The sequence below is a fragment of the Rhincodon typus genome, chromosome 1 (assembly GCF_021869965.1).
Source record: "Rhincodon typus isolate 14 chromosome 1, sRhiTyp1.1, whole genome shotgun sequence".
In the NCBI taxonomy this organism is placed as follows: domain Eukaryota; kingdom Metazoa; phylum Chordata; class Chondrichthyes; order Orectolobiformes; family Rhincodontidae; genus Rhincodon; species Rhincodon typus.
This window is the reverse complement of record NC_063332.1, coordinates 125,969,321-125,988,419: the sequence shown is the minus strand read 5'-3', so window position 1 is coordinate 125,988,419 and position 19,099 is coordinate 125,969,321. Positions and strand designations below refer to the sequence as shown.

The window sequence follows — 19,099 nt, the reverse complement described above, 5'->3', positions numbered from 1 at the left end:
CTGATTCAATTTCCCCACCATTCGATTTTCCAAGATTTTCCCTACCATAAATATATGAAACCTCTCAGCTATGTTTCTTACACATGGAATATGGGAGGAAAACTTAATAATTATTAGAGATCAACTTCATGTCTAAAAAGATCAGAGTTAAGGTGAAAATGGACCCACAGGTCTGTGAAACTGGAAATGTCACCACAATCAATCATTCTTCTGAAAGTAACCCATTAACAAACTTCATTAGCAGTATTCCAAGCATGACTTTATTCAGCAATTTATTAAACTAAGATACTCAATTGTCTGGGTAATAAATAAATCTTCCTATTTTATGGTTCTTCGGTGTCAGATAAATAAACTTTTATGCTTTTAGCCTGGGGGTTAATAAACAAACTGTCCATTGTAGACTTTATATCACAGAACATCCTGGTTGTAAGCTACGACCAGCCAAGGAAGTCAACTTATCAATAGGATCACTAAATAACACCTCTGATAAGAAACAGCACTGATTTAATTAAGCAGGATTTGAAACAAAATTGCTTAGACAAAGCATTCAAGTTCTGGATACCATTGTGAATGCACTGTGGATAAATGTGTCCCCCTCCTCTCATGGAACAAGTCATTCTGGGCTCATGATTTTGTCAATGAGCACATAAAGCAATTTAATTCATAAGCAGATTTAATTATTCATTTTGTGAAATGACAATACAAAAAAAAAATCAGATGAACATTATGTTAGCGTAGGTACCTAGCTGAGGTGAATATTATGGTTTCTTATGTTTCAGTTTTAATTCAAAAATGAGAAATAAACTAGCAACATATACATTTTAAATAAGAGCAAAAACACAATTTTGTACACAAATATTCCAGTTCTGATAAATTGCAATTTATATAGCAATGTGATAACAAAATTACATATCGAACACTTGCATGCTGAAGTTTTAAGACTCTACATAGCCTCTCAAGGAATTAGGTCAGAGGAAATAGCATGAAATACATGCAAATTCTTAGCATATTTGTTTGTTGCCAACGTTAATCGTAACCACGTGCCACGCACATATGTATACAATAAAATTTATGTAATTTTCATACCTTTGAAGATTTTGTTTTGCAGATCTTTCTGCATCACTTGCAACTTCTGGCAGAGAAAACAAGCAGCTTGCAAACTTCTGCCATTCCATAACGAAGAATGGGGATGTGCAATAGGTCTCACCCTTTAAGTTGGTTCTGAAATTCTACAAAGGCAACTTTAACCTGCTATTTTAAATAAATATAAAGTGAGCAGTAATGGTGCATCTGATCGACGAAACAAAATGCAGATCAGGATAGGAGAGGGAATTAAAAGAAAAGTACAGCTGCCGATTCAGATGGTTCTTGCAGAAGACTGAAACCAGGATACCTTTCTGCTTAAAAATGCTATCATAGGAGTCGAGAAAAATAAGGGACAAATTGGAGGGTGATCATTTGGATTCTGGATTCTGTTTTATGTCAGTGAAGGACTTATAATATAGATAAGAAAAAGAGGCAATTTCCTTGATTATGTATGCCATCAGAGAGACTCATCACTGGCAACACTTGCTCTCATTTCAGCCAGTTCTGAAGTCACATTTAAAGGTCATTATTACATTTGTTCATGATATTACAAAGATTTATTCAATTCTATAATTACACTTATTCACAGAGTAACAATTGTAATGTTTAAATCTTGTATAAAAGCAAACTTGTTCTGCAAACTGAATCATAGATCATGGACAGATGCAAAAAGGAATTATAATAGTGAAATTCATTGAACTAAAGCTTTCCATTCCAGTTACTTGAATATTTTATGTAACAATTGCAGGTTCTTGAAAGACAACTTCTTTATTTACAGGAAATACCGAGCTGAGCTCTGAAATGAGAGAAAAATGAAAATTCTGAAAAAACAATTACATCTTACAATACATTTCTACATATTTTGAAAAATGACTTAAGTTAATTGATACAATTGGACAATTTTAGCAACCATGCTGTAGTCAAATGCATTTTCTTGACTCTTATCTAAAAGGAAGGCATATTAAAGGAGTTGATTGATTACTTTTGAAAAGTTACCCTATTGAGTAATCATGGGAAAAGCTGATAAAATTAATGAATAAATAATTACTCCAATCAGAACCAAAGCTGGTGGATTCTTAAGTGTTGTGACATGGACTGGAAGGATATTGGATTCTCATGATGAATTCTTTCACACTCCCAGATCCAACGCTCCACGAGTGAAAGTCAAGACAGAAAACCCAGAGGTTACAGAGAAAGAGAGAGGTAACATGTTGCAGTGCATCTCCCAGTATCTGGTTCTATAAACCACTGACAATGAGTGTAGCTCGTCTGTCTGCCTGCCTGCTCTTCACTCCAGGTTACAGTAGTTGACGTATGAGATAAACGTAAGGAACCGAGAGGTGGGGAGGAAAAAGTTTAATTTAGACAAATACACTTCTTTATGATTAATAATTGCAAGTTTAAACATGAAATTCAAGATTTTTATTCTTTGTTTGATTGTCAAATGATAGCAACAATTACGCACTTATGCTCTGCTCACTGCACAAAAGATCTAGTTTCAGCTTTTTAGGTCCAAATTAAATCTGTGTGTGCTTTGTGTTCCTTTAAAGCTACCTAAATTAGTGATTGAAAAAGAGTAAAAAGACACCATTATTAGAAGAACATATAGGCAGTAAACTTATGTTAATTTATATAAATGATTTGCATGTTAATACAGGAGGCATAGTTAGTAAGTTTGCTGATTACACCAAAATAGGTGCTGAAGTGGACTGTGAAGAAGATTATCTCAGAGTACGAAGGCACCTTGATCAGATGAGTCAATGGGCTAAGGAGTAGCAGATGGAATTTAGATAAACGTGAGGTCTTGCACTTTGGTAAGGCAAATCAGGACAGGACTTACACAGTTAATGGCAGGGCCCTGGGGTGTGTTGCCAAACAAAGAGACCCAGGGGTGCAGGTGCATAGTTGTTTGAAAGCGATGTCACATGTAGACAGCATCTTGAAGAAGCTGTCTGACACACCTGCACTCATTGGGACATCATGTTGTAGCTGTACAGATCACTGGTGAGGCCACTTTTAGAATACTGCAGACAATTCTGGTCACCGTGCTATAAGGAGGACGTTGTTAAACTTGAGAGGGTGCAGAAAAGATTTACGAGGATGTTGCTGGGACTGCAGGGTTTGCTAAATAGATTGGGGCTTTTCATCCCTGGAGCGTCAGAGACTGCAGGGAGACCTTATAGAAGTTTATAAAATCATAAGGGGCTTGGATAAGGTGAATAGCCAAGGTTTTATTGCTAGGGTGAGGGAGTCCAAGACTACAGGGCATAGATTTAAGGTGCAAGGGGAAAGATTTAAAAAGGACGTGAGGGTACTTTATCAAGCAGAGGATGGTGCATGTATGGAACGAGCTGACAGAAGAAGTGGTGGAGGCTAGTACAATTACAACATTTAAAAGGCATCTGGATGGGTATATGAATAGGAAGTGTTTAGAGAGATGTGGGCCAAATGCTGGCAAATGGGACTAGGTCAGATTAGAATGTCTAGTTGGCACAGATGAATTGGATCAAAGGGTCAGTTTCCGTGCTGCATCACTCTATGATTCTAAATCAGAGATTAGGATCAGAATTTTGGTAATATTTCTGAAAGATTCAAGCAAAATACTTACTTTATTGACTAATAGATCAATAAGTAAATTAGCTCACAAAAGGTATCTCTTCCACTGATATAAGTTGACATATCTGTTTTTAGATTTCAGAACATTTGAAAAAAAATATCCATACAGACTTTTTTCCTGACTCTCTTCCTGTCCAGGCACTGATCATTGTTAGGGTATAGTTCTAAATTAATTTTAATCAACACATTCAGTCATGTCACAACACACCTTTGGGGAAGGCGGCACTATCACTGTGCCACTATAGATAATCAGAAATAGCTAGGTTCTGGACAGTAATTGTACAATTTTGGAATTCTGTCCCCCAAGCTATTCAATTTTCCAGGGTCTCACAACAGGGTCCAGTCCTCTCTTCACACAACATACACAAACATACTTTGCAGAAATATGGAGCAAGAAGCCTAAATAAATTCACTGTTCTTACTAAGACCAATTACCCCGAAAACTATAACACTCCAACTGAGATCAATTAACAACACAACTTGGGAACAGCAGCTACTTGTTGATTTCTTAAGTATACTTACTACAATAGTTCCATGGTGTTAGGGGAAAGGTACTGGCATGGATAAAGGATTGACTTACTGACAGAAGGCAGAGTAGGAATAAAGAGGTCTTTTTCAGGAAGGCAGCCAATGACTAGTGGAGTTTTAAAGGGACCTGTGTTGGGACCACAACTATTCGTGTTATACATTAACGATCTGGACAGAGGAACTGAGAGCAGATAGTGCTGAGGAAGCAGCGAGATTGGAAAAGTACTTGGACAGGATGGGGGAGTGGGCAAAGTAATGGCAGATGGAATACGACGTGGGAAAGTGTGAGGCTTCGGCTATTTTCTACATGGGGGTAGGGCTTCAGAAATTTAAAGCGCAAAGAGACTTGGGGGACCTGGTTCAGGATTCTCTTAAGGCTAACATGCAAGTTTAACTGGCAGTTAGGAAGGCAAATGCAACGTTAGCATTCATTTCAAGAGGGCTAGATTACAAAAACAGAGATGTACTGCTGAACCTGTATAACACTTTGGTCAGTCTGCATTTGGAATATTGAGAGTAGTTTTGGACCTCATATCTAAGGAAAGATATGCTGGCGTTGAGGGAGTCTAGAAGCGGTTTATATGTATAATCCAGAGGCTGAAGGGCTTGTCATATGAGGAGCGGTTGAGGACCCTGGGTCTGTCCTCAATACAGTTTAGAAGGATGAGGGAGATCTCATTGAAAAAATTTACACAATACTGCCAGGCCTGGATAGAACAAACACAGAGATGATGTTTCCACTAGTAGGAGAGTCTAAGATCCGAGGGTACAGCCTCAGAGCAAAGGGACAACCCTTTAGAACTGAGGCCAGGAGAAATTTCTTCAGACGGTGGTGAATCTGTGAAACACATACCACAGAGCGCTTTGAGGTCAAGTCATGGAGTGTATTTAAGATAGAGATAGTTTGGTTGTGGATTGGTCAGGGGATCAAGGGTTACTGGGAGAAGGCAGGAGATTGGGGTTTCGAAACATATCGAATGGCAGAACAGACTCAATGCACCAAGTGGTTTAATTCTGCTCCTATATCGTATGGTTTTGTAATAGCTCCCCATAATAAGAGAAAAAAAGACTAGCCAAAAACAGTCAAAACTAGTATTAGAACTTACCTACAAATCATCCTAGTAGTGATACAAACATCACAACACCCATAAATTGAGTGAAAAGGATGAAAGGAGTAAAGAAAGACCACACTGGCCACAGTGCAATATTAAAGCTGTAAAAAGAAAGTTTATAGTCAGTAAATCTTTTAAAGATCACTCAGTGCTTCAGCATTTCAAATGTAATAAACCGGTCTTGCTCCAGTCCTTGAAATATCAGTATACGTACAGTTTGGTACATATTGACAGGTAGTGTTAATTGCAATGTTGTAGAAACGACTTGGTCAAATTCACACATATTTATATAACAACATGTATTTCTGAACTGCTGAGAACAGTCAATTTCCATTTGTGTATAAAGCAGTGATAAAAGAAACTGGCAATGAATGAACTACAAAAACTATTATACGATGAGGATTTTAAATGAAGTCTGCTCACTTTATGGTGCTTTAGAAATATTTTTGACTGTTTATTAATATAACCCAGTAACTGATGTATAGAATTACTGTATGCACAGAAAACAGATTTGAATTTTAATTATTGAGCCATGACATTAGCCAAGGCTTCACACTTAGACCCAAATAATATGATGGAAAAGCCAGTCCAGCAAATATTTCCTCAATCACAAGTGCACAAATAGAATTACAAAGAAACTTGCTATGGTTCATTACAAGGCCCATCATCAAAAAAAAAAGCAAATAAAATTAGTTTAAAATCACTTTATAGAAATATCTGAATAGTTTTCATACGAACCTAGGAATGTAAAACCATGGGTGATCATGCACTTTGATGCCTTTTTCCCCATACTATCCCCCATTCCTTTACATCAGTAGTATTTCGAAATCTGTCAATGTCTACTTTAAGCATATTCAATGGTTGAACTTACCTAGCCCTCAGGTGTAAAGCATTCCATACATATACAACCTTCTGAGTGAAGAGGTTTCTCTTCAACTCAGTACTAAGTGGCTTTCATCAAATCTTGAAATTGTGCACCCTGGTTCTAGATTCCCCACTTAGGGGAAAGACCTTAGCCGCATCTACTTTGTTTCGCTCTTCAAGTTTTCTGTAGGTTTCAATGAGATTGCCTAATTTTTCAAAACTCTCGAGAATACAGGCCCAGTTTTCCCTCATCTCTCTTCATAGGACAGTCCTACCACCCTTGGAACTAGTCAAGTGAACCTTCATTGCACTCCCTCAAGAACAATAATATCCTTCTTAAATATAAAATATGAATAAAATTCTTCCTAAAATAAGGAGAACAAAAGTACTCGGTATGCCAGGTGTGGTTTAACCAGGGCCTTAAACAATTGACAAAAGACTCTGCCACTGTTGCACTCAAATCCTCTTGTGATAAAGACTAACACAGTAAAATTAATTAACAAGTCATTAGGAAGGCTATTAATAAATGAATCAAGTAATTAATTTTCATTTCAAAATTGACTAAGGGCCAACTGTCAAAGATTCAAACTTCTGACAAAGTAATTATTTTTAAGGATGTAGGAACCTACATATTTGAGTTCCGTGGTTAAGAACGAACAAGCATTTTGAGAATTGCTAGTTAACAACAATGCTGATACTGCTCAGCATGATTTCTTTGCAAATGCCTTTTAATAGAAAATGGAAAGAATTGCTCACATACAATGAACTAAATTCTTATCAGGATCACATACTCACTATTGCAATGTACGAATGCAATCTGCTGACCAATGAACCGCATGGTACTCTGCCACATTTAGGCAGAGTTCACAGTGAACAGAGACTTAAATGAATTTTCTGATGTCAAACTGGCTGACAGTCAAAAGGCCTGACAGGTTCTCTTTGCTAGGATAAGATACAATTTTTTGTTTTACATTTAGCAATCAGATAAATATAACTAAAGTTTGAGATGTGGTTTTTCAGAGGCATATAAGTGGCATTCCCCGGAGACACTGTAAATGTTGGTACACGTTAATGAAATGGGCTCAAAGGAAACAGGGTATCATTTTTAAAAACTGCAGATATTAAAACTTGCATGTGTAGTAATAGAATGAGAAAGACTGTAAACTGAATTAACTACTTCTGAATGAAGACAAATGTAATAAAAAACCTTACCTATAAACGTTTGATTAATATTTCATGTCACTAAATTATTTTGGTTCAGAGTTGCATTTGGTTGGAGTACCACTGCAGAACTGAGACACAATGGTCTAACCAGATACTTCAATGCAGTAGAGGAATTGCTGCATTGCTTATGTCATTCATATGCAATAGTAAACGGAGGCTTCTTCAAGCAGAAGTAAAAGGTCATGTGCTAATACTTGATGAAAACAGACAATTCTTCCATTGACTGCTTCATATGCACAAGCCCCATAAACAGTGACGCTAAAATGGTTTAATTGGCCATTCATGTTTATGGGATCCTGCTGTAGACATATTCTTGCCTTCACAATCATGATGCTCTTTAAAATCAGCTCAGGAAAATGTGAGGTGATACATTATCCATTCATTCTTCATACAAACATATATGTGACATAATACAATTTTCAAGAAGATGCAAGAAGAGATAATTCGAGATATTGTGCACAGATCTTTGAAAGTGACAGAATAGGTAAATCAGTTAAAAAATCACTAAGTGCATACATGATTATAAAAAAAATTTTCTAATCAACACACTTCTGGAGCAGGGGGACCCTGAACCCAAGTTTCCTGGCTCAGAGGTAAGTCACATGATTGTAGATATTTTCTAACCAACCTGTTCAGAGATATTACTACACACCTCTGGAGCAGATGGAACTTGAACCTGGGCCTCATGGCTCAGAGGTAGGCACATTACCACTGTATCACAAGAGCTCCTCATTCATGATTTCTATGCAGGCAGGAGGTTGTGCACAACAAGATCCCACTAAGAGCAAATTGGATGAATAGCTAATCGATCTTTTTTCATGTTACTGCTTGGTGGGTGTAGAGCACAGGACAATGGGAAAAGTCACAGTCTTCATCAAATACTGGTATGGGCTCTTTTATTTCTTCCCGCACAAGGCTCAGTTTACTACTACTTCTGAATGACATCGACAGTGCAGCACTTCCTCATTGAAGTATCTGCCAAAATCAACTGTTTCAGTTCGGCAGAGAAGCTTCAACAAATCATGAAAGCAATTATCATCTCCAGCTAAAATGACACTTAAAGCCAGAGAATATTAAATAAGCAGCATACTTTGGCTATTATTGCTGTTTGAAAGCAAACATAGTCATTAATCCAATTATATCACTGATCAAGAATAAAGCATCTAAATTCCATTGCATTATTTCCCAACATAGATTTGAATAGCAGTTTCAGATTTACATTTAGTGCCAACAGATTGGAATAACTTTGTCTAGTTATCCTGAAGTTTATTGCAAGGAGAAACAAGTTAAAAATCAACAAACTGATATTCGCCAATGACTTCAAGAACATACCATACTGCTGCAGCAATGAAAGATGCTGTAGCTGAAGGAACCAGGGTAGGATTATATTGCTCATATTCTCTGATCCCTCTGTACCACTCCAGGTAGAAGATGCAGTAGAAAGCAATCAGTAAGCTAATTATGAGTAGTGAGGTGCCTAAAAGGAACCACCGACTGATTTAGAGAAAGAAAAATGGATTAGTGACAAGAAGCAGACGTGAGTAAATACATTTTAAATAAAAACAGAAAATGCTACAGAAAACTCAGCAGATCTGGCAACGTCTGTCGTGAGACAAACAGAATTAAATTTAGAGTGCAATGACTCTGCTTCAGAACTGAAGCAAGCTGGAATATGATAGGTTTTACTCTCTTTCCAAGGGGGAGGAGGAACAAGTGGAACAGATGAGGTGAGAAGTTGTGGAAGGGAGGTGTTCGGGGGAATGAGGTCAAACACTAGTGTGATGTTTAGTGGTGGGGTCATGGTCCAGAGGAGTAATTTTTAATTTCAGTATTGTTGGAGAGACATAACCTGAAAAAGGACACATAAACCCCTGGCTAGTCACACCACATAACGAATATTTATTTCACAAGTGGGATACTAAATCTAGAATTTCTATACAAAATCACCTCCCTCGTCTCATCTTCACTTCACTCAGAACCAGAGTAATTTTTCACAAATTACTGCTAGTTAAGAGTGTAAATGCTATGTTTAGTCTCATCAACAAGCAGCAACTAGACTTACTACCTTACATGAAAAGTCTTCTATTCCTGCAGTACGTCACTCCTATAAAGTGATTTTTTTCTTTAAAATGTCACACAACTGGAACTTTTTTTTTTAAAAATAGCTGCAATACTACTACTGATGGCAAAAACCACAACATGCCCTCTCTAGATTTATTTGGCTGCCTTTTTTCTTCAGTAACTCAAATGCCCAAGAGGAAAACCAAAGAAATTACATTGCACAGTGATAATTACATTTTCCATTAAATTTATTTTTCTTTCCTTATTAATTCTAAGGTTATACATGAAGTCAACCACTGGTTTTAAGAGCCTGAGCTTCAAATGAATATTATTCTCCACAATAGTCACTGTGCATTCTCAGCATATGCTGTTATAGAATTTTCTAGGCTACAATCTTTGCATCCACCAATTTTGAAAGATTAGAGATTACTATTTTCCAAAAACTTTGAAAATCATTTGAATTTTCAACATTTTTATTGTGGAAATGATCAAGTCACATAAAAGCTTTAAGATCATGCTGCATAAACACATATGTGGTGGAGACCTGCTGTGAAGAAGGGATTGACGTGGAGCTTGCTCAACTAAATACTGTCAGATTGTAGTAACCCCTCACCCTGGCACCATCATCAGAACTCCACATTGTTGATGGCAAAAAGACAAAAATACAACAATATCCCATTTTGAAAGCTCAAAATATACAAGTCAGAGAAATATATTCAGAGTATTTACCCTTCTATTCGGTAGTCAGTTTTAATTGTGGAAAAAAATTCAACATAATAGGTCACTGCCATTGATGCTAAAATCCAGAACACAGAGTGCATATTAAATCGAGGAAGTGGTTTTTCCTTCTTCTTTTCCTCATCTTGTAAATCTGCTCATAAAGAAACAATATTGTTAAAACAATCTGAAACTGGCAGACAGCATTCACTTTGCATATTGTATAAAAGATATGCCAGCAGTTTAAACTCAGCAAAATCTGATGAAGTCTAATGCAGCCTCTCTGTATCAGGAGGTTGTCCTTCTGGCTGCCTGGTGGCACTAGTCTATCTGTTGTTTCTCCTGTCCTTGTTTCCTGGATTTGATGAATAATGGCAGACATTTTACAAAATAATTCATGACTCACAGCAAAGAATATCCTAGTGACTGAAGGAAGATTCTATGGTTCACAGGGAAGTTCAGAAAAATGTCAAACTTAAAAAGAACATGCAAAAATTAGTGGTAAATCAAAGGACTGAGAAGGATTTAAAAGCCAACAAAAGATGACGAAGAAAGCAATGAGGGAGAAAATAAACTAGTAAAAATGGACACCAAGAGTAATTTAAATATATTAAAAAGGAAGAGAGAGGCAACAGTGAAATACTGGGCACTTAGAGAACAAGGCTGGGAAATAATAATGGGAAGCCAGGATAGCAGAATTGAACAGATACTTTGCATCAGTCTGTACCGCCAAGGATACTCATACATTCCAAAGTGACGAAATGATGGAGGGGCTAAAAGGGTGGAGGGGTGGGTGGGGGTGTTTTTAGCTGTAGGGAGGAGGACGAAATAAACACAGAACTATTACAAGAGAAAAATAACTATGGAAATTAATGGGGATAAAGGCCAATATGTCCCTTGAACCTGGCAGGTTACATCCTAGGATTTTGAAAATAGTCAATCTTCCAAGAGTCCTTAGGTTCTGGACAAATCCCAGAGCATTGGAAAACTGCCAATGTAATACCCATATTCAAAAAGGGAAGGTAACAAAATACAGGTAACAATAGGCCAGTTAACATCTGTTGTTGGGAGAATGTTATAGAGTCTTTACAAAGGATGTAAAGCAGAGCATTTAGAAACCTATGTTATAATCATGCAAAGTCAGCTTGGCTTCATGAAAGGGAAATCATGCCTGAGAAAGTTATTACAGTTGTTTCAAGAGATAGCAATCAATGTAGATAAAGGGAAACCAATAAATATAACATATTTAGATTTCCAAAAGCATTCCATAAGGTAGGGCACTTAAGAGTCATAGAAATATACACCAAAGAAACAGACTCTTCAGACCACCTTGTCCATGCCAATCAGATATCCTGAATAAATCTAGTCCCATTTGTCAACATTTGGCCCATATCCTTCTTAAACCCTTCCTATTCATTTACCCATTCAAATGCCTTTTAAATGTTGTAATTGTACCAGCCTCCACCACTTCCTCTGGCAGTTCATTCCATACACGCACCAACCTCTGCATGAAAAAGTTGTCCCTTAGATCCCTTTTATATCCTTCCTCTCTCACGTTAAACCTACGCCCTCTAGTTTTGGACTCCCCCATCCCAGGGAAAAGACCTTGTCTTTTTACCATATCCATGCCCCTCATGATTTTATAAACCTCTATAAGGTCACCCCTCAGCTTTTGACGCTCCAGGGAAAATAGCCCCAGTCTATTCAGCCTCTCCCTGTAGCTCAAAACTTCCAACTGTGGCAACATCCTTGTAGATCTTTTCTGAACCCTTTTCAAGTTTCACAACATTCTTCCAATAGCAGGGAGACCAGAATTGCATGCAGTATTCCAATAGTGGCCTAACCAATGTCCTGTATAGCACAATATGACCTCCCAACCCCTGTACTCAATGCACTGTCTAACAAAGGCAAGCATACCAAACACCTTCTTCACCATCCTTTCTACCTGTGGCTCCACTTTCATAGAACTATGAACCTGCACTACAAATGTTGTTCAGCAACACTCCCCAGCACCTTACCATTAAGTGTATAAGTCCTGCTCTCATTTATCTTTCCAAAACGCAACACATCACATTTATCTAAATTAAACTCCATCTGCCACTCCTCAGCCCATTAGCCCATCTGATCAACATATCATAGGACCCCCACAGTGTGGAAACAGGCCATTCAGCCCAATGGGTCCAAGCCTCTGAACAGTATCCCACCCAGACCCACCCCCCTGCCCTATCCCTGCGTTTCCCACGGCTAACCCACCTTCACCTGCACATCCCTGAACACTAGGGGCAATTTAGCATGCCAATCCACCCAACCTGCACATCTTTGGACTGCAGGAGGAAACCGGACCACCCAGAGAAAACCCATGCAGACACAGGGAGAACGTGCAAACTCCACATAGTCAGTCGCCCAAGCGTGGAATCGAACCAGAGTCCCTGGTGCTGTGAGGCAGCAGTGCTAATCACTGAGCCACCATGCCGCCCAACATCTTGTTGTACTCTGAGATAACCTTCTTTGTTATCCACTACACCTCCAATTTTGGTATCATCTGCAAACTTACTAACCATACCTCCTATGATCACATCCAAATCATTTGTACAAATGATGAAAAGCAGTGGACCCAGCACCGATCCTTGTGGCACACTGCTGGTCACAGGTCTCCAGTCTGAAAAGCAACCCTCCAACACCACTCTGTATCCAAGGCAGTTCTGTATCCAAATGGTTAGTTCTCCCTCTATTCCATGTGATCTAACCTTGCTAACCAGTCGACCATGAGGAACCTTGTCGAACGCCTTACTGAAGTCCATATCGATCACATGCACTGCTCTGCCCTCATCAATCCTCTTCGTTACTTCTTCAAAAAACTCAATCAAGTTTATGAGACATGATTTCCCACACACAAAGCCATGTTGACTATCCCTAATCAGTCCTTGCCTTTCCAAATACATGTACGCCCTGCCAGTCAGGATTCCCTCCAACAACTTGCCCACCAATGATGTCAGGCTCACCAGTCTATAGTTCCCTGGCTTTTCCTTACCACCTTTCTTATATAGTGGCACCGCGTTAGCCAACCTCCAGTCTTCTGGCACCTCACCTGTAGCTATCGATGATACAAATATCTCAGCAAGGGGCCCAGCGATTACTTCCCTAGCTTCCCATAGAGTTCTAGGGCACAACTGATCAGGTCCCGGGGATTTATCCACCTTTATGCGTTTTAAGACATTCAGCACCTCCTCCTCTGTAATATGGACATTTTTCAAGTTGTCACTATTCATTTCCCCACGTTCTCTATCTTCCATATCCTTCTCCACAGTAAACCCTGATGCAAAATATTTATTTAGTATCTCCCCCACCTCCTACGGTTCCACACATTGGTGGCCTTCCTGATCTTTAAGGGCCCCATTCTCTCACTAGTTACAAATACATTAAGGACAAGAGGATAAAATCCCTTTGAATTCTCCATAACCATATTTGCCAAAACTACCTCATGTCCCCTTTTTGCCCTACTGATTTCCCTCTTAAGTGTACTCCTGCTGCTTTTATACTCTTGCAGAGAATCACTTGATTTCTGCTTCCTTCTTAATCTTAACCAAAACCTCAATTTCTCAAGACTACTAAATAAGATTGCCGACCTTTGTGGTGGGGGTAATGAGTGAGGGTGGATTGATTAATTAATCAAAGACAGAGGGTTGAGATAAAAGGGAGCATTCCAGGGTCGCGGTATGTGATTAGTGGATTGCCACAAGGATCAGTGCTGGCGCCACAATAATTTACAATTAATGACTTGGGTGGCAGGAGGGAATGTCCTATCACCAAGTTTGGGAAATGACGAAAATAGGGAGGATGGCAGTCTTGGGGAGGACGGCAGTCTTGGGGAGGACATAAAGAGTTTTCAGAGGGATACAGACAGGCCACGTGAGTGAACAAAAACTTGGGAGATGAAAAATAATGTCGGAAAATGTAAAGTTGTGCATTTTGGCAGGAAGGATAGAAGATTGGAATACACAGCAGAAAACTGCAGCACAAAAGAATTTGGCAGTTCAGATGCATAAACCACCAAAAACTAGCATCTAAGTTCAGTGGGTAATTGGGAAGACCTAAGGAATATCAGAAGTTGCTGTAAAAGCTCAGCAGGTCTGGCAGCATCTGAGAAGAGAAAACAGTTAACGTTTCGGGTCTGATGACCCTCCCTCAGAACAGAGGAACATTAGCCTCTATTTCAAAAGGGAAGAGTACAAAATGGCGGTCTTGCTAAAATTGTACAAGTCAGACCACAGCTGGGATACTGTGAACAGTTCTAGTCCTCTTAGCTAAGGAAAGACATACTGGAATTGGAGGCAATCTAAAGAAGGTTCATTAGGATGTTTCCAGATATGGAGAGATTTTCTTATGAAGAGAGGTCGAGTAGGTTGGGTTTGTACTCATTAGAGTTCAAGAGAATGAGAGGCGATCTTACTGAAACGTACGATATTCTTAGGGGACACAGCAGGGTAGATGCAGAGAGGTTGTTTCCACTTGTGGGAGAGTCTAGGATCACAAAGCATAATCTCAAGTGTAGTCACCCATTTACATGCTGGTAATCAACATATAAAGAACATATCTTCTGTGGCCAACAAATCATGTCGTAGGAGTCTACGACCCAGGACTTAGTCTGGAATGGCCCAGGAGTGGACCTGGAACTGCAGCACCAGAAAATCTCCGAACAGAATTAGGAAATGATTCGAACGATTGTGGAGAGTGGGCAGGAAAGAGGAGTTGAGGCTGAGATGAGATCAAATATGCTCATATCAAATGATACAGCATGCTCCCGTGGTTGAATTGCCTCATCCTGCTCCTATTTCTTATCTTCTTAGTATAAAAAAGAAATCTTGGAAACTCATTTGTAATAATACAGCACAGTCATTATTTCTAGAGTTATAAGAATAAATTTAAAATGCTGTACAATTAAGTAAATAAAAGCCTGACTCTGCTCCCAAAACCAGTCATTGATCCAGAAAGGCCCTGGAAAGCAAAGGCAACTCCTGTTTTCGTCACTGTACCACCAAAACCCCTCATCTTCAAAATCTGCAAGATGCCCATGGTCGCAAAAATTGAGAATGTTCATCCGTTACCTTTCCCCTTTCTCACCTAGCTAAACCTCTCAAGCTCTTCCTGCAACAGCCTTAAACCTGCATTTTCCCTCCTTTCTCTCCCATTTCTGTGGAACTTTCTTGGCTTAGTTTCACTCATACCAATCAAGAATATCTCTAAGAGGGGTCTTTCATTAAATTCTCAGGGTTCCAGGAATAGTGGGGAGGGGCAGTGGAACAGATCATGCAGGAAGGGGGTCAGGAAATAGAGGATGGCATCAGAAATATTGGGTGATGAGGTGGAAACGAGGAGGGGGAGGTGGTGGGGAAAATGCCAGAATTGGAGAAGGGGTGGTTAAGGAGTATTTATATGGCTAGTCCAGTTTAGTTTCTGATAAGTGGTAACCCCAAGATGTTGACAGTGAAGGCATTCAGTGGGGCAATGGTTAGATTGTCTCACATTGAAGATGATCTTTGCCTGGCATTTGTGTGGCATGAATGTGACTTGTCACTTTTCAGCCCAAGCCTAGATATTGTCCAGGTCTTGCTGCATTTGGACATTGACTGCTTCAGTATCCAAGGAGTTGCAGGTCAGAGGCTGGGAATCCTGTAATAAAGCCTTTGAATTAAAGTGAGTAGCTCACCTCCTCACCCTCCAAAGCACGAATACTCCCATTTAGTTGGATAATCTGATCAAGTGTATCCCAGGACAGTGTGGGAAGTTAGGGAAGAAATTGCAGGGCCCCTAGCTACTTGTATCATCTACAGCCATGGCTGAGGTTCCAGAGGACTGGACAGTGGCTAACTTAAAAGGGCTGTACAGACCTGGGAACTACAGACCTGAGAGTCTGATATCAGTGGTGGCTAAGTTGCTGGGAGGGGTTCTGAGAGATAGGATTTACATGCATTTGGAGAGGCAAGAACTGCTTAGGGATAGTCAGCATGGCTTCGTGTGTGTGAAATCACACAAATTTGATTGAGTTGTTTTGAGGACATAACCAAAAAGACTGTTGAGGACAGAGCAATAGACATTGTCTACAGGGATTTTAGTAAAGCCTTTCACAAGGTTCCGCATGGTAGACTAATCAGTAAAATTAGATCACATGATTCAGGGAAAGCTTGCAAATTGGATATAAAATTGACTTGCCAGTAGGAGACAGAAGGTGGTTATATAAGGTTGTTTTTCAGACTGGACACCTGTGATTAGCAGTGTTCCACAGGGATCGGTGCTGGGTCCACTTTTGTTGTAATTTATATAAAACGATTTGGATGAGAATTTAGGAAGCATGGTTAGTAAGTTTGTGGATAACACCAAAATTGGTGATATAGTCGACAGTGAAGATTATCTAAGATTACGAAGGGATCTTGATCAACTGGGCCAACAGGCTGAGAAGTGACAGAGTTTAATTTGGATAAATGCAAGGTATTGCATTATGGTAAAACAAACAAGGGCATGACTTATTTGGTTAATGGTAGTGTTATCGAAAAGGGAGACCTAGGGTTCAGGTACATAGTTCTTTGAAAGTTGAATTACAGTATTTGGGGTGGTTAAGAAGACATTTAATATGGTTGCCTTCATTGCTCAGACCATTGAATATAGGAGTTGGGACATCATGTTGAGGTTGTACAGAATGTTGGTGAGGCCACTTTTGGAGAACTGTGGTCAGTGCTGGTCACCCTGCTACAAGAAGGTTATTATTAAATGGGAGGGGTTCAGAAAAGATTCACCAGAATGTTGCCGGGACTGGAACTTAGAGTCATAAGGATAGGCTGGGACTTTTTTCACTGGAGCGTAGGAGGATTATAAAATCATGAGGGGTGTAGATAAGGTGAAGTGCAAAGGTCTTTTTTCCGAGGGTGAGGGAATTCAAATCTAGGGGGCATATTTTTAAGGTGAGAGGGGAAGGATTTAAAAGGGACCTGAGGGGCAACTTTTTCACAGAGAGGATGGTTCATATGTGAAATGAACTGTCAGAGGAAGTAGCAGATGAAGGTGCAGTTATAGCATTTAAAAGGCATTTGGACAGGTACATGAATAGAAAGGTTTAGAGGGATATGGGCCAAGTGGGACTAGTTTAGTTTAGGAAACTTGGTTGGCATGGACGTGTTGGACTGAAGGGTCTGTTTCCACACTGTATGACTTTGACTCTGAGTAGAGCTCCAGTAACACTCGAGAAGCTTGGCATCATCCACGTCAAAGTAGTGACTTAATTGGAACCACATCAACAAAACATCCTCTCTCCACCATCACCACTCTGTAGTAGCTGTGTTTACCATCTACAAGGTGTACTGCAAAACTCTCCAAACTGTTCGGACAGCACCTTCCAAATCCACGACCACTTCCATCTAGAAGAACAAGGTCAGTAGATACATGGGATGACCACCAACTGCAGGTTCACCTCCAGGACATTCACCATCTTGACTTGGAAATGTATTACCGTCCCTTCACTGTTGCTGGGTCAGAACTCTGGAATTCCCTACTGGCATTGTGGGTCAACCCACAATAGGTGAACTGCAGAAGTTGAAGAAGACCGCTCACCGCCACCTCCTGAAGGGTGGCCAGGGACACACAATAAATGCTGAACATCCTATGAGTGAATTTAAAACAAGTGGCGGGGAGGAGGTGTAAGTGATGGCTGGTGGGATGATGGGCAGTGGGTTACATACGGGGTGAGTAAAGGAGGGTTGGTGTTTGCACTCGGCCCTCACCTCGTGCTCCCGGCCACACGGAGTCCCCGGGAATCGCGGTCGGTGCCGCCGCTCGGAACTGGTTCCGGAACCGAATCAGCTGCTCAGACTCAGCCGCCATTTGCAGCGGGGCCAGCTACGTCAACACGCAAATACGCGCTGACATCAGCGAGCAGGAACAAGAGCCTCCTGTCGGTTCTTACTATCCTTATAGAATAGGGTGGTCCAATGGTAATATCCCTAACCAGGGAGACCTGGGTTCACATACAACCCTGTCCCTAGTGTGGTTCAAATCTTACTACCGCCAGCAATACAATGCTGGTAAAAATTATGTCAATCTCTATCGTCCTACGAGTTTGCATAATGCAGATCTTTGATTATAAATAGCAGCCAAACCACTCGAGACGTACAACCCAGCCTATCTCAGGAGTGTAATATCTATAAGCAGAAAGCGTGAAATGTCTCGATATGGTGATGAAAGGGGCTCTGGTGGTGCAGTTGGAGTGGCTTTACCTCTGAGCTAGGAGATTTAGGTTGAAGTAACCACCTGCTGCAGAGGTGCACAATATACTGGGCATAGGCCAGTCTGCCTCAGAGATAATGCACTGCAGACATAGCCTGACCTGGCTCAGATTCAATATACCTCAGGTGTAATATCCACTGTCTAGTTTATGTATAGTTCCAAGTCAGGATGATATGTGGTTTTGCTTGGGAATTTGCAGTTGGTGGTGTTCCTCTGTATCTGATTTGTTCGTGTTCATGTTCTTGGTGGCAGAGCCTTGGTGAATTACTTGTAGATGGAAAATACTGTTGGAAAGAATGAATGTTCAAGGTGGAGGATGGGCTGCCAATCAATAATCAATTAACAAGCTGTTGAGCTTGTTTAAGAGCCAAATTCATACAATCTTTTGTTGCTTGGTCCATTTCTTTAGGGCGTTGCCCAGGAAAAAGTTTGGGTGTGCCTTATGGTGGTTATGAGGATGTAGCACAAGAGTGGAAGAAAAAAGACTGCCACCAGGATCATGGCTGCATGTAACAACAGAATCTGCTCGTGAAGCTGACACACTTTCAATGTTTTTATTTATTTATTCCATGTTTTGGGTTGGATATAAGAAATAAGGAATGGTTGAGAGCACAGGG

At 40.0% G+C, this 19,099-nt stretch overlaps 1 protein-coding gene across 2 annotated transcripts; it reads right to left on the bottom strand.

The window, feature by feature from the left end:
- Positions 1 to 655: 655 nt before the first annotated feature.
- On the bottom strand, positions 656 to 18,136 carry tmem128 (transmembrane protein 128). 2 transcript variants are annotated; one of them, XM_020515920.2, is made up of 5 exons: positions 17,981 to 18,135; positions 10,221 to 10,362; positions 8,763 to 8,924; positions 5,337 to 5,443; positions 1,864 to 1,882 (listed from the first exon to the last, which is right to left on the bottom strand). In XM_020515920.2, the coding sequence occupies exons 1-4, from the start codon at positions 18,078 to 18,080 to the stop codon at positions 5,344 to 5,346; spliced, it is 504 nt and encodes a 167-aa protein (XP_020371509.1). In that variant the 5' UTR covers positions 18,081 to 18,135; the 3' UTR covers positions 1,864 to 1,882; positions 5,337 to 5,343. The 2 variants fall into 2 exon arrangements, with proteins under 2 accessions (XP_048457269.1, XP_020371509.1); XM_048601312.1 differs by lacking the exons at positions 5,337 to 5,443; positions 8,763 to 8,924 and having other exon boundaries at positions 656 to 1,882; positions 17,981 to 18,136.
- Positions 18,137 to 19,099: the final 963 nt, after the last annotated feature.

Bases quoted from the DNA above. Each gene is read 5' to 3' on its own strand.
- tmem128 (XM_020515920.2), bottom strand. From the start codon at position 18,080: ATGGCGGCTGAGTCTGAGCAGCTGATTCGGTTCCGGAACCAGTTCCGA. The intron at 10,363-17,980 runs GTGAGGGCCGAG...CTTTATGAGCAG, and splicing joins CGTGTGGCCGGGAGCACGAG to ATTTACAAGATGAGGAAAAG. The intron at 8,925-10,220 runs GTAAATACTCTG...TCTCTAAATCAG, and splicing joins ACTGACTACCGAATAGAAGG to TCGGTGGTTCCTTTTAGGCA.